Source organism: Mesoplodon densirostris, chromosome 8, assembly GCF_025265405.1.
Source record: "Mesoplodon densirostris isolate mMesDen1 chromosome 8, mMesDen1 primary haplotype, whole genome shotgun sequence".
Taxonomy (NCBI): Eukaryota; Metazoa; Chordata; class Mammalia; order Artiodactyla; family Ziphiidae; genus Mesoplodon; species Mesoplodon densirostris.
The window spans coordinates 44,884,904-44,899,703 of record NC_082668.1 but is presented as its reverse complement, the minus strand read 5'-3'; the positions used below and the strand labels follow the sequence as shown (position 1 = coordinate 44,899,703).

Genomic DNA, 14,800 nt, shown 5'->3' with positions numbered 1-14,800 from the left:
CATAAACTCAATGAAAAGACAACCCTCAGAATGGGAGAAAAATATTTGCAAATGAATCAATGGACAAAGGATTAATCTCCAAAATATATAAAGAGCTCATGAAGCTCAATATTAAAAAAACAAACAGCCCAATCCAAAAATGGGAAGAAGACCTAAATAGACATTTCTCCAAAGAAGACATACAGATGGCCAAGAAGCACATGAAAAGCTCAACATCACTAATTACTAGAGAAATGCAAATCAAAACTACAATGAAGTATCACCTCACACCAGTTAGAATGGGCATCATCAGAAAATCTACAAGCAACAAATGCTGGAGAGGGTGTGGAGAAAAGGGAACCCTCTTGCACTGTTGGTGGGAATGTAAATTGATACAGCCACTATGGAGAACAGTATGAAGGTTCCTTAAAAACTAAAAATAGAATTACCATATGATCCAGCAATCCCACTACTGGGTATATACCCAGAGAAAACCACAATTCAAAAAGACACATGCACCCCAATGTTCATTGCAGCACTATTTACAATAGCCAGGTCATGAAAGCAACCTAAATGCCCATCGACAGAGAGATGGATAAAGAAGATGTGGTACATATATACAACGGAATATTACTCAGTCATAAAAAGGAACAAAATTGGATCGTTTGTTGAGACGTGGATGGGTCTAGAGACTGTCATACAGAGTGAAGTAAGTCAGAAAGAGAAAAACAAATATCGTATATTAACGCATATATGTGGAACCTAGAAAAATGGTACAGATGAACCCGTTTGCAGGGCAGAAATTGAGACACAGATGTGGAGAACAAATGTATGGACACCAAGGGGGGAAAGCGGTAAGGGGATGGGGGTGGTGGTGTGATGAATTGGGTGATTGGGCTTGACATGTATACACTGATCTGTATAAAATGGATAACTAATAAGAACCTGCTGTATAAAAAGATAAATAAAATAAAATTTAAAAATTTTTTAAAAATGCACTTTTTAGGGAAAATAACGTGTTTTGGAAAAAAGGTCATTGTATGTAACAGATAGTTGGTTTTAAATTCCAGCTTCATAACTTAGTATATAAAACGAGAAAATCCACTTCACATGAATTATTAATATATAAATAAGCATACAGTGCTTTTAACGTAAAATGCCTGGCACATAGCAAATGCTCAATGCGTGTCAGCATTTACCATTCTAGGGATGATTTGTGTTTAAATATTACTAAACATTACTTATGAGGCTTTTGATTAAATGTTTTAAAGAAGATTAAGACCTTTTTTTTTTGACCTTGCCAATTATGCTACAAAGTGGATTATCTCTGTAATGTGAGAACACTGTAGTTCTTGTTAATTTTTTTATTGTTAGTTTCACTGCACAATATGTCTAGTATCAAATAGTATTTGGCCAGGTATTTTACTGATGTTGTAATAGTTTAAAATAGACGAATAGTACAAAGAAAGTGAAAATGACCACTGGGGTCCCAGAAACCAGAACCTGGTAGGGAGCACGGGTAGTGAGTGGTGGGCAAACTTATGCACAAGATTCTAATGGATGCCCTTTGGTATTTTACTGGATCTGACCAAGCAATATCTTCTTTACACGGAGTAGTGGTGTTGAGCTTCTGGGCATAAACCTCTCATCACCTCAGAATAAATCGTTGTTTGCGCTATGAAAATGATGAAAGCCCACAAACAGTCTTAGAAGCAAGACCACGAAGTAATCCTGCAAAGACAGTAAAGCAGCAGCAATATAGTCATTACGATCTAACTGGCTGGGCATTGATGGATCTTTGTTTATTTTACTGAATGGTAATATTACGAAAGATTATTTGGGTGGCAACAGTTGCTCTTCTAGACATCTCCTTTCTTTCTTTCTTTTTTTTTTTTTTAATTAACCACCACCCTTGAGGAGTGGTCAGGGATAGTTTAAACCGACTGACCTGGGTTGAAGAATTCCTAAACTGCCCACACCATCCTGTTTCTCAAGACTGCCTTTAGTTTTGGTGGATGAGAAAGCACTTGTTGCCATTTCCTTTCTGAGAACTGCTGAGTTAGGAGGAAAGGAAGTGAGAGATGTTCGACTGAATTCTGTCCTGTGGGGGAAGTGCAGGGCTGGGTTGGGCTGTGCCTCTGAGCACAAGCTTCTACTTTTGTGGGGCTGGTTTCCCAAGTGTCTGGTTCCTCTTTCTAAATGTCTGTAAAATTGGTTTGAGCAGTCCTACCTAATCCCCTTTCTGGGAACAAATGACCCAGGGTTCAGGGAGTGGCTAATTTTCTTTGCCTAAACTCTGGGCCAGATTGGGAGTCTATGGGAGCCCTGATGTTGGATGTGATTCTGCCATTAACTCACGTTTCATCATTGTTTTACTGGATATTGAAATCATGCTTATAATATTATCTTACATCATTTTCCAGCATTACGTCAGTGTCTTTTGGCACACTGGACTTTATTTGTCCATGAATTGAAAGCTTCTGCTTCCTTAAGAATGACTTGCACCCCTGTTAATGTTGTGATTATCGTTGAAACTCATTTCTTGTGCTGTAATATATCTATGCTGTTTGTTTGAAGATGTTTGGGAAGTGGTGTGGTTGAGCTAAAAATATTCAGAAAGATTCAAGGAAAAAGTCTTCTGCCACACAAATTCTCTGATACTCTTCTCAATGTATCTGTTACCATCTCAAATAGTTAATTACATGATTCTCTAAAGCCCTATAGATATATGTTGCTGCTAATACTTTATTTATTTAGTCTGTTTTTTACTCATAATTCCACTACTGCAATTTAAGTCTAAAAATTACCTTTAGGCCGGAAGACTCTGGGGTCAAGATTGCCTAGATTCAAAACTCAGTTTGGCCTTCTCTGGCTATGTGGTCTCAGGTGAATTTCATCATCTGTAAAATGGGGATAAAAATTAGCAATCACCATGTAGAATTGTAGAAAAGATTAAGTAATCACAGCTTAAGCTACTATTGTCTCCTTTTCTTTAATCATAGAAAATAGGCAAGGGGAAAATATTTATTGAGTATCTACTATTTGCTAGGCACTATTATGAGCCCATGCAATCCTCTGTGAGGTAGACATCCTTTTATTTTTGGATGATTAAATTATGACTAGAAAGCTTAATCAACTGTCCTAAAGGTCACACAACTAGTAAATAGTTCACACCCAGGTTTGCTTCTAAAGCACATGTCCTTTTCACTACACAACATAAAGAAAACTTTATTCATCTTTTCCCTCCCCAGGTGATAATGTTTCAGGGTCTCCCACTGTTGTCACACAGTTATTTTGTATGTACGAAAACAACTGCGTGACTTGATAGCTCATGAAATGACATGGAGGAAACTTAAATACATATTACTAAGTGAAAGAAGTCAATATGAAAAGGCTACATACTGTATGATTTCAACTATATGACATACTGGAAAATGAAGACAGTAGAAGTATCAGTAGTTGCCAGGGGTTAGGGGAGAGGGAAGGATGGGTAGGTGGCACACATAAGATTTTCAAGGCAGTGAAACTACTCTGTAGATACTATATTGGTGAATACATGTTATTATACATTTGTCCAAAACCATAAAATGTACAACACCAAGAACCAACCCTAAGGTAAATTATATGGACTTTGGGTGATGATGTGTTAATGTAGGTTCATCAGCTGCAACAAAGGTACCACTCTGGGGAATACTGATAATGGGGAGAGGTTATGCCTGTGTCGGGGTAGAGAGTATAAGGGAAATCTCGGTACCTTCCACTCTAACATAAAACTACTCTAAAAAATAGTCTGTTAAAAAACAAACAAGCATAAAGAAAAGCAACATGGGGAAGCGATGTAATCTAGAGAAGGGTAAGGAAAAATAATAAATTTGCAAAGGAATTTAACTACTTGTCTATCTGCCTAGCATTATAGAGTGAAACGCACCAAGACTAGGTTGGACAACTTGTGTTGATGCCCTGCTTGCTCACAAAGTTCCTGGGTGACCTTCAGCAAACTACCGCACCTTTCTGGACCCCAATTTTAAATATGCTTAAAATGAGGCGGTTGTGTTGATCTCTAATTTCCCTTCCGGCCCTAAAATTCCAGCCTTACAGCTAACGACCCATCCCTACCTTTTTTTTTCTTTCAACCCAGACCAGCCACCCTAGCCTGAACCTTGTTCTTACTCTACCGCATACTTTTTGGCTTACCCACTGGGTCCTAAAACACAGCAACCGTTAGCAGTGACTGCGAAACTGAAGGGCGGGGGGGAGGACTGAACTCTGAGGGGAAAAAGAAACTCTGGGGGGAAAAAGAAACTGCAAGAAAACCCAGAAGACAGACAGCAAGTGGTAGAAACCTGAAGAAGGAAGACTAGGCAGGGTAGAGACCACGCTGCGCAGCGACGGCGGAAGCTGGGGCGGAGCCGAGAGTCGATTGGACGGCTGAGGGGGCGGGGCCCGCGCTGACGGCATGTCAGCGGCTGGAGGGCGGGGCGTCGGGCGAGCCAGACGCCATGGGACGTCACAAGAGGCGGGGCGACCCGGGGGTCCCGGCGGCGCGCGGTCGCGTTCCGCAGTCGGTGTTTGGTACTCTGGGTGCGCGGTAGTTTGGTCTCTGCTCCGGGTTCGCTGTCACAGCCCGTCACTCCCCGGAGCCCGGGACAGACAGGGCAACGCCCGTGTGTGTGTGAGCGGGACTCAGGGCAGAGGCGTCCTCTCGCTGTCTTTTTTTTTCTTCCTTTTATCCAAAGAAGGGGGCAGTTCTCGCGCTTGCCTTCCTGTCGCCCCGTTGGGAGCGGGGTTGGTGTGCGGAGTGGTTCGTCTTTTTTTCTTTTAAACTTGTGAGCGTTTTTGGTTTTGATTTTATTTTTTTCCTCCCCCTTTTTTTAGGCTCAGTGCCGTCTGGATTGGTTTCATTGGTTCCTGACTAACCGCTTTCTGCCCCTTCTCTCGCCACCCCCGCCCAAGGTCGCCCCTCTGCTCTCGCCCCTGGCCCGGGGGGTGGGAAGCTTTGTCAGGCTCCCTGCCCACTCGAGTCTCCGCAGCGTAGCAGCACCTGCTTCAGTATGAACGGGGTCAACGACCCCCCTCTTTTTATAAAAGATATTAAGCCCGGACTGAAAAACTTAAATGTCGTCTTTATTGTGCTGGAGATAGGTAAGTGGGGTCCGCAGCCCGCCTCGCCGCCCTCTGTGCGTCCCGGGACAGGAGGGAAGGGCGCCGCCGCCGCGAGCCGGGGGCTCCCGTCCCCCTTTCCTCCCTTTTCTCTTCCCTCCCCCATCCACGTGGCCCCGTTGGCCCGAGCTGGGGCCGTAGCCTACCTGCGGCGAGAACCCGGGGCTCGACCTCTTCCCACCTTTCAGGTGCATTTTGATCCCGGAGGAGGAGTTAGCTTTTTGGAAGTCCTCATTATCTAATACACCCCTCCCCATTTTGATTTTTAAATCCTCACAGGACGCGTGACCAAAACCAAAGACGGCCATGAAGTGAGATCATGCAAAGTAGCAGATAAAACTGGCAGCATCACTATTTCCGTGTGGGATGAAATCGGAGGTCTTATACAGCCAGGGGATATTATTCGGTTGACCAGAGGGTAGGTGTGCATAAAAGGGTTGGGGAATCAGAGTGCCTCCCAAGTAGGAGTCTGCGGAATCGGAATTGGCTGACGCCCAGGACCTTGGCAAATTCTAAAATTTCATCTTTTCTGTGGGCCACCCAGAGGATTTTTAAGCCCCTTCATTGTTAACCTCAGGTGATGGACGGCATTGGGATGTAACACCTTCGCCTTTAAAAGCAGTCAGTTTCAGCCGAGTCTAAACAACCCCACCCTCAGTTTACAGATTAAGTAGATTTTTAAATACTGTTCTGGGATTATTGAGTCTTTTTTAGTAGATTGTTAAAACTAACATAATCAATACTTCATTTTTTTCATAAACTATTTAATATAGTTGTCACTTCGCTTTTTTTCCAACCTTTTCCCCTTTTTAATGACTTTTGAGATCCTGCCCGTATTTTATTTGTATACTCATTCAGACAGTGTGGACGTAAATCGAGATTGTAGCTGGAGAATTTAGTAGGTTTTGTAGTGTGTCAGATTTGTACTCGGATGTGAAAGTTGAGAGAGGAAGTTTACAATATCTGGAAGGCACGTTCTTGAAAATAATTTCTTGTGCCTACTGCTGTAAGGTCAATGTTGTACAAAAACAAAATGATGTGCAGAAAATATTTGGCAGAAAGACGTCTATGATACCTCTGTCCAAAAGAGTTAGTTGGCAGATTGGCTTTTAAAAATAATTTAGTACAACCTTTTTTTTTTGATTAGTAATTAGACTACCTTTAAAGATTTACCAAGTATTAGGAAGATAAAATGCCAGAAAGGGGTCTTAAAAATAGATTTTGGAAGCTTTATGGTCAGTAGAATTGTAATAATTCATTGGTCATAACTGTAGGAAAAGTGGGTGGAGATTGACGTTGGCATAGTAAATAGAATCTCAGAAAAGTGTTGGATCACCCTGAAAGTAGGAGCTTAGAGCCCTTTGATAGTATCTTACAGGTCTTACAACATCTTCAGGAAGTGAGGCAGAGTATCATCAAAGAAGGAAGTGAGAGTCAGGACTTAGACATTTTTTTTCTTATACACCGACTCATTATGACACTGGCTATGTCTTTTAAACTTCCACATCTTTAACTTGCACAAAAGAGAATTTCTACCTGGGAGGATATGGTGAGAATTAGCATAATTAAAGTTTTTTGGCTGCCAAAGTATCTCATCCAGTGATTAGAAGTTATTTTATACACTGTAAACGGCATCTCTTTTCAATTATTTCATATTTTGTAGTCACAGAAAATACATAAATGTGTTCATCAAAAAAACTGGAAAAACTAAGTCAGTAGCCTTACAGTATCTATAGAATTTTAAGGAGTATAGTTACCAAGGAGTACAGTTTAAAGGAAAATTCAAAACCAAAGAAACTCTACTGTTTTTTAACTTCAGTGTATCCTTGAAGTTATTACACTTTTCAACTTCCTTTTCTGTAAAATGGGAATATTTATACCTTACTAAAGTAACATATCTAGCAGAGTCTGGCCCATTGTAAGGCCCTTAAATTCTGGTTGAATCTAAGAAAAGTAGCTTTTGAAGAAAGGTATACATCTCAATAATGGTAATTTGAATATTGGCATGCATATCAGAAAACGCTGCAAACATTGATCTCATTCCTGAAATAAGTGAAAGTTAAATGTTTTAGTTGTGGTAACTTCAAATTTTCTCTCAAAATAGGCATTAATTTTTACTTTAGTAAGGTGAAATATTAGTGCAGTCTCCTAAGTCACTTTTTGTGTAACTTAAAAGTGGTGAATGGAGTCTTTAATAAATAACCTTTACTAAATGAAGAGAAATATATAATGTGAAACGAGAAAATTCTTATTAACCTGTATTAAAATATGAACTATCATTATACTTAAACAATATTTGGTTATAATTTATCTTTCTAAATCGTGAAGTTACCATAGTAGTTGTACAAAGAACCACTGAAACCCAAGTCTTGGGCTTATTTTATGATATTGATTAATTTACATTTGTCTTAGATTTGTGAATAGGATTATTTTATCTAATGATGATGCCTGCATTCAAAATTGTTCTCGGTAAATAATTGTTCAGTCAAGTTGTCGCTAAAAATTGGGAATTTGGAAAAGCAGATAAGCGAAAGATTTGTGATCATAGTTTTTTAGCCCCTTGATTAAATTTTACTAAATTTTCAGTAGCTTAGGAATAACACATACTAGCCTATGTGTTTTATGGAGGCAAAGGAAAAAATATATCAATATCTGGTAGACCAAGTACATGCATGTAAAAGTAAACACTAGGGTGTTGATTTTATATGCCCTGTGTTTGAAAAGTAATTTCTGCTTGAATCTCTGCAGTTTGAATGTTCTCCCTTTCTTAATTGACTAAAGATGTGATCTTTGGAGTATAACAATGCTTGCTTTTCAAAAAGACTTCTATTTTCTAGGGTTAGTTATCGTTTATATAATTATGTCAAAATTTGGCGGTAGAGTTTTCTTTGCATTATTCCTTAGTAAGTAACAAGTTAATCAATGGTAGCTACAGGGTTTGAGCCCCACCTGTACCCCAATACAAAAAAAATAGTATAAAGATTTATTTAAGTAGAAGGAAATATACATATTTCCATAGAACTGATGTTTCTTTTCTTTCTAGGTATGCATCCATGTGGAAAGGATGTCTGACACTTTATACTGGAAGGGGTGGAGAACTTCAAAAAATTGGGGAGTAAGTATCAAGATGCATTTCATATAATTGAATAAATTACAAATAATATGTACAGAATAACTGGTAGGTATAAACTATCAACCTATTTGTTGGCTTTTTGACTGGTAAACTGAATGCTTGCAGCGGCTTAACTTTGCATGTAGGTGCTAGTTTAACACCTATCAGTACTGTTTCCTGTGGTTGAGAATGTCAGTTTTTCCTGTCACAGAGCATTAAGAAGCTGCACTTGAGACGATCCCCAGTGGGCCTGTTTCTGTAGGCTTTGGGAATGTATATCTTTCAGATGTCACAAGTGCCATTTGAAGTAAGTTCTGTCATCTAGTGAATTGCCAGTTAAGAAGCTGGGTGTGGGTTTTAGGCCATAAGTTTAATTTTTCTTTTTCTCTGCTTATGGGTGAATATGTACCCATATGTAAAAGGACTTGCAGCAATGACAACTGAAGTCCTGTATTTATCCACAGTCTAGGTACTGTACAGGCAGCCACAATGCAAGCTTCTATAAACCACTACCCTGGTAATCTCCACCCTGACTTGGAGGAACCATCCTCTCTAGGGGTGTAAAGGTAATTCAGCCTCCATGCTGGCCTAGACATTTGGGATGTACTCATAAAGTATGGTGTAGGCAATGAGCCAAATCATAAAGTCCATTCTGTTTGGTTAATGCCTGACATCAACTTAATGCCTGTCAAAATAGAGGATATCTAAAGAGAGAAGCCACAAATGGCACCAAAAATAAATAAATAAAGGAAGGAAGAATGTATGTTACACTACAGGAATAAGATACTTCGGGAAAAATAAGCAATCTTGCTAGCTTTTAAAGATCAGAAACTGGTAACACTTTGCTTTCGCTTAGGAGGAAAATTAGGATTCACTTATGTTCGTACTTAGAGTAGTAGAGCAATGTGTTATGAGAGGTCTTAGCATCAATATTACAGAAAGATTGAGGATCCTGTTCTGACTTTCCTGTATAGAGAGGTATGTATAATAATGGAGGTCGGTTATGTGAAGAACCACTGGGGGTCACTCAATACATAGTGACTTTGTCAGGGTCAGTCCAGGAGTTACCAAAACTGATTTTGATTTATCTGTGGGTTGAGGAGCTAAGAAAATGCTTATGTGTAATGTTTATCAATATACACCATAGTCAGCTGATAAGGAGCATTGGGATAAACCGTGTCTTGATAGCCAGTTGTCTTTATTCATGCCTGCAAAATCCACTTTTAACCTTGAATGATTATCTTTGCAGATTCACAGTGATTGGTCAAAGAGGGACTGGATGAAAGTGTGTGAGTGGATTAGTGCAAATCCATCACCATTGCTAGAAAAACTCTGGAACCCTACACGTGGTTCAGAGGCATCAATCAGCCTATGTGGAAAAACAGGACAAAGATGTGTTTCTGTGTCCTTGATCTTTGACAAGGACAGAAGAAGAATTAAAATACAAAATAGAATGTTTTAAACATTGTAGGCAATCAAATATTTGATTTTTTTTAATGAAACAGGCATTTAGAAAGTTTTTTTTGTAAATGAATAGAGTTAGTTAGCATATTGCTGTTTGGTAATTCATTTGACATCTACGTTCTTTATTCCTGAAAGTTATGCGTGTTATGTAAAGAAAGGTTGATTATTTCAGAAGTCATTCAAATTGTCCTTTATTGTCTTTCAGATTTTGTATGGTTTATTCAGAAGTGCCAAATTTCAGTGAACCTAACCCAGATTATCGAGGACAGCAGAACAAAGGGGTAATGAATCCAAATGTATTGTCTGTTTTTATGATTAGGCTAATTTTGACTGTGTACTACAAATCTGTGGCTAGGTTGCCAAGCTTTTCATACCCTAAGTATAATGGAGACAATTTTTAAAAGAATCTTTTTAAAGATTCTTTAATGGAATTCTTTTCCACTTTATATGTTTCGTGAGTCTGTATAGGTATCTGTAGTATCATATATGAAATGTCCAGTCAGCCCTCCACATCCATGGATCATTGAACCAACTGGGATTGCACTGGTTAAATTTGCTGATGCAGAATGTTCCTATACAGTATGCCATATTGCACAAGAAACTTCAACATCTTCAGATTTTGGTATCTGGGGGGTTCCTCGAACCAATCCCCCTGGGATACTGAGGGACGACTGTATGTGCCATTTAGCAGTTTAGCACTTTCGAGGAGCAGGTAGTAATATCAGGAAGATGTAAGACATAACAGGAGCTTTGAAAGGTCTGGAAACATTCCTGAATATTTTAACATTGAAAGGACTTGGATAAATCTTTTTAAATTGTTTAAAAAAACCTTGAAAGTTAAAAAAAAACAATGGCTACAACTTGTTATAATAGTATGTTTTTTTAAAAATCTTCATTTGATTAAATTAAAGCATTTTTTTAATAGGCACACAGTGAACAGAAGAATAATTCCATGAATAGTAATATGGGTACAGGTACATTTGGACCAGTGGGTAAGATTTTTTTTTTTTTTTGGTATATTTGTGATCAGGTGTAAGAATTAAGGGAATCTATCTTATGAAAATATAACTGATTTTTCTAAAAAGCAGATTCCCTCTTAAGTTAATTTATTGAGCACATTCTGTATTTAAACATTTGGGCCAGTTACTGGGTGAACGTTGGCTAATAAGAAGAAATCTAAGTTTTGGTGATTCATTATGTTATTTTCCAATGATTTTTACAAAATTTCTGTAATCTAGTGATTATTTATAATAGATGCAGAATAGCTGGTTATTTTTGTGTACTGAAAGCAGTTCATCTTCAGATTGCTGCTCACCTTAGTTTTTCACATGCTCATAGCTGCCTCTTTAAAAGATTGGCCTTTACCCCTCAAACACTCTCAAAGTTCAGTGGTTCTTGCATCCTGTTAAAGGTCTTTTGAAGCCTTTATTCTTAAAGACCAGAGGAAAAGTCTTTTGTGATTGGAGTGCTTTAAGGTGGCTGAAGTTTTATTTGACCTGTTGGCTACATGTTTGAGCACAGCTGATGATCATTATGTTGTGGGACGCTTTGGTTTTTCCTTTAAAAAGTTAGAATTACTAACTTGTCTCTTTTAAAACATTGTTAACCTTATTTGAACGAAATGCCAATACTTACATACCATTTTGCTTTTTCTTTTTCCCTTATAATGTAGGTAATGCATTATCTGTGCTTTTTTCCTACTTTATTAATTTCTCATTCTATTACCCAAGTTGCTCTTTTTTCCTCTCCCTATTAATGCAAGCATCAAGTTAATATATTTACAGTAATTACACATTTGGGAAAACCTAGGACTCAAGCTGAGTTTTATCCAGTAGTTTAAAAAAATAAATAAATAAATAAAATAAAGGAGTTTGTTTTCCATAATATTACTTGTAAGCATTAATAGCATGCGTTACAACTTCAAATAGATGTACTTCTGTTTGAAAATGGTGATGATTTTTTATATTCTTTTTTAGGAAACGGTGTTCAAACTGGCTCAGAAGCAGGGGGATGCCAATTTTCATATGCTGGTAGAATCAATGGCCGGGGACCTGTAAATCCACAGCTACCAGGAACAGCTAATAATCAAACAGTCATGACCACAATAAGTAATGGCAGGGACCCTCGGAGAGCCTTTAAAAGATGACCTATGCCAAATACACACATGTAGTTTTTAAACTACGTGCTCTGCTTGAACACTTAACTGCACTTTTATTTATTGTTAACTGTGAACACTGTCCTTTATCAGTTTCCTTTTATGTTTTTGGTTTGTTAACAAGAGTGGTTTGTTTTTATAGCAGAACTATTAAGCTGCTCAAGTCTCCTGTTGAAGAATGGGGACACTGAAGAATAGGGGCATTTATTTTTAGAGCAAAAAGATCTTTGGATATCTTCTAAAATACCTGCACCCATTTCATGGGTGAGTTACTTACGACATCAGCATTTTAGCCTCTATGAGTCTATTTTCTGTATAAACTTTGTAATTTTTAAAATAAGGCTTAGTGGGAGATGTTCTTTTGGCTTAAAAACAGATATGGCCAACTAAAGCAGGCTTAGTGGGAGATGTTCTTTTGTCTTAAAAAACAGATATTGCCAGCTAAAGCAATAACCACCAAAAAAGCAAAAACATGGTTAATGCTAACAGCAATTTTTGAGTGTTTGTGACTCCAGGAATGATTGACTTCTTCATTGAGTGACTGCCATTAAGATTTTCCAGGGACTGAATCATCCTAAACTCTTGTTCTGTTACCAGAAAACATATTCTTTATCAGAATTATGGAATAGAATGTGATCTGTATTATAACAAGAAATTTTTAGAAGAAAGCTACATTTACTTTATCTTAGGGTAGTCCTATTAATACTTATCAGCTTTGTGCATTACACTGAATGGAAATTTAAAACTGAGGCCTTGAATGTTTATTTTCTTAAACTACTATGTCAAATACTGAAGTTTAATTTGAGGGAATTATGAAGTCATAATAAACATTGATCTAATTTTTACAAATCATGGTAGATAAATATTATAGTGAAGGCAGTTCAAATTGAATTTATGTAGAAAAATGTAATCTTAATTTATAGCATCCTAGGTACTTGCAGAAACTCAGCCTGGAGTGAAATTCCTAGGTTCTTACTTTATTTGAAGGGTATGTGTGTGTGTTTATTGTCAGTTTCTGAACACAATTCACAAAGCCTTATCAGCAAAAGTTAAGAAATGGCTCTCTCAAAGAAGCAAATACAGCTTTATTTAGAAATGTAAAGGTAGAATTTATTTATGTGTTGTAAATGGTGTCCAGTTCCACTTTTTACTGTAGGGTGGATAACTGGTAAATTTTTCCTTTGTTGGAATTAAACTCTTCTTCAGCATTATCTCTTGAATAAAACTTGCATTAATGTTAACAGACCTACCTTATTTTTGCTCTTTGAATGGTTTACAATGGAGAGCCAGTACCTTTTACTGTAGTTGTAATGATGACTTCAGCCTGGTGACTACTTAGCTTTGTATTTGTCACTGTGTCTTTTTTCCCCACTTCAAATAACAATAATTTAAGTGGACTTTGTTTTCTGAAAGTGCCATAGCATTTAAATATAAACATTTGTGCCAGATATTCGTTTGCTCTATTCCAGTGTGTCTAACAGGTATTTCAGTATGTCACATATTAGGCACTGTGTGGATAGTGTTAAGGGGTAGACGAAATAATGAATAATCTCAAGAAGCTTATTGTTTATAGTATTTCAATAACTGGGGATTATATGTTATAGAAATAAGTTTTTCCTTTATTCATATACTGATGATTATAGTTAATTTGGCTTTGTGACTAGTATTTTTTTAAGATGTTCACAAAATTACAGATGTTTGGAGTAAAAAAAAAAATTACAAATTAGTACATAATTTTTTTTTTAATCTCAGTAGATATAGGAGCACTAACACTGAGTTATTTGTGGGAGATTAGTGTTAAAGTTGATTTTAAAAGAAAGGATTTTGGAGTTTGGAAGATTAAAATAATCAGGTATGGATTGCTGAGCTTCCAATCCTGGCCTTATTTTCTCTTCACCTGTGATGTTGGGCAACTTATTCCACTTGAAACCTCTGTAAGCCAGTTTCCATAACTATAAAAACAAGTAAGTGAGTAATATTACCCCTTTGTATAGTTAAGATTTTCCTGTGTGAATGAGTAGAATGATTTCTGGCTCCTAATAAGCAGTCAAATGTTCGTTGTCTAGTCATACCTTGAGAACAGAAGAAAATGCAGGGTTAGGTGTGGAAGTATTGTTACCCTTTAACGTGTTGAGATTAAGTAGAGAAAGACCTTATCTTTTACTTTTGTAATTGACATTTGCCTCAATCATTTAACCTTGTTGTTCTGTATTTTTTTATCATTTATTAACAAATTTCTTTTTTCTTAAGGAAAGCCTTCAAAACCAAAGCAAAGTGAGTTACAATCCATAATGCATATTTGCCTTCCCAGCCTGCTTGGACAGTACTCATCAAGAAGTTAAGAGGAAGAAAGTTTCCTACCTTCCTCCATCCTGGCGCTTTCAGCTATCAACTTTTAAATAAGTTTAAACACCTACTGAAAACAAAAGCCATTTAGTATAGAAATACACACTGCTAGGTTTGGGTCCCACTTTATTTTTACAAACCAGTTCTGAAGTGGATTGAAGTCTCATTAGGCAGGTGGCCCCTCCTGTCTAGGCAGGTTCTTTGGGAGTTGCTACAGTACAGACATGGAAAGATGAAACCCATAAGCCCAGATGATGTATAATAGTGAAGGCTGCAGTATGCTTTCTCATGGACACTTAGACTGGTTTTCCTATAGTATACCAACTCATTTTTGCTTTGTTCCTGTAGTTTTAGTAATTGCGTTTTAAATTTGAGGACAGTTTAACTTGAGGCTACCCTAAATATTTGTATCACTGAATATTTGTCACTTGTATTTTTATCATTTAACATTTTAAGGATGTTTAATTTGCTGGGTTGAGTAATGTCAAGGGAGTGATACTAAAAACAAATAGACGTGAGGTTAGTAAAAAAGTAATCTTATGATATATAAAGAACATTTAAAGTATAGGCAGTTTTAAGATAAA

General features: G+C 37.4%; 1 protein-coding gene and 1 long non-coding RNA gene across 3 annotated transcripts; one reads left to right on the top strand and one right to left on the bottom strand.

The window, feature by feature from the left end:
• Positions 1-1,376: 1,376 nt before the first annotated feature.
• LOC132494978 (uncharacterized) lies at positions 1,377-4,337 on the bottom strand. Its single transcript, XR_009533188.1, has 3 exons — positions 4,174-4,337; positions 2,787-2,879; positions 1,377-1,710 (listed from the first exon to the last, which is right to left on the bottom strand). It is a non-coding gene; the product is annotated as an uncharacterized LOC132494978 (long non-coding RNA).
• Positions 4,338-4,520: 183 nt separating this feature from the next.
• On the top strand, positions 4,521-13,420 carry NABP1 (nucleic acid binding protein 1). Of its 2 annotated transcripts, none has more exons than XM_060106463.1 (7): positions 4,521-4,560; positions 4,855-5,121; positions 5,419-5,557; positions 8,183-8,254; positions 9,921-9,996; positions 10,641-10,707; positions 11,692-13,420. In XM_060106463.1, the coding sequence occupies exons 2-7, from the start codon at positions 5,031-5,033 to the stop codon at positions 11,859-11,861; spliced, it is 615 nt and encodes a 204-aa protein (XP_059962446.1). In that variant the 5' UTR covers positions 4,521-4,560; positions 4,855-5,030; the 3' UTR covers positions 11,862-13,420. The 2 variants fall into 2 exon arrangements, with proteins under 2 accessions (XP_059962446.1, XP_059962445.1); XM_060106462.1 differs by having other exon boundaries at positions 4,538-4,645.
• The last annotated feature ends 1,380 nt before the right edge of the window (positions 13,421-14,800 follow it).

Coding starts and splice junctions, on each gene's coding strand:
- NABP1 (XM_060106463.1), top strand. CDS start 5,031: ATGAACGGGGTCAACGACCCCCCTCTTTTTATAAAAGATATTAAGCCC. Junction 5,558..8,182: donor ATTATTCGGTTGACCAGAGG/GTAGGTGTGCAT, acceptor TTTTCTTTCTAG/GTATGCATCCATGTGGAAAG. Junction 8,255..9,920: donor GAACTTCAAAAAATTGGGGA/GTAAGTATCAAG, acceptor ATTGTCTTTCAG/ATTTTGTATGGTTTATTCAG.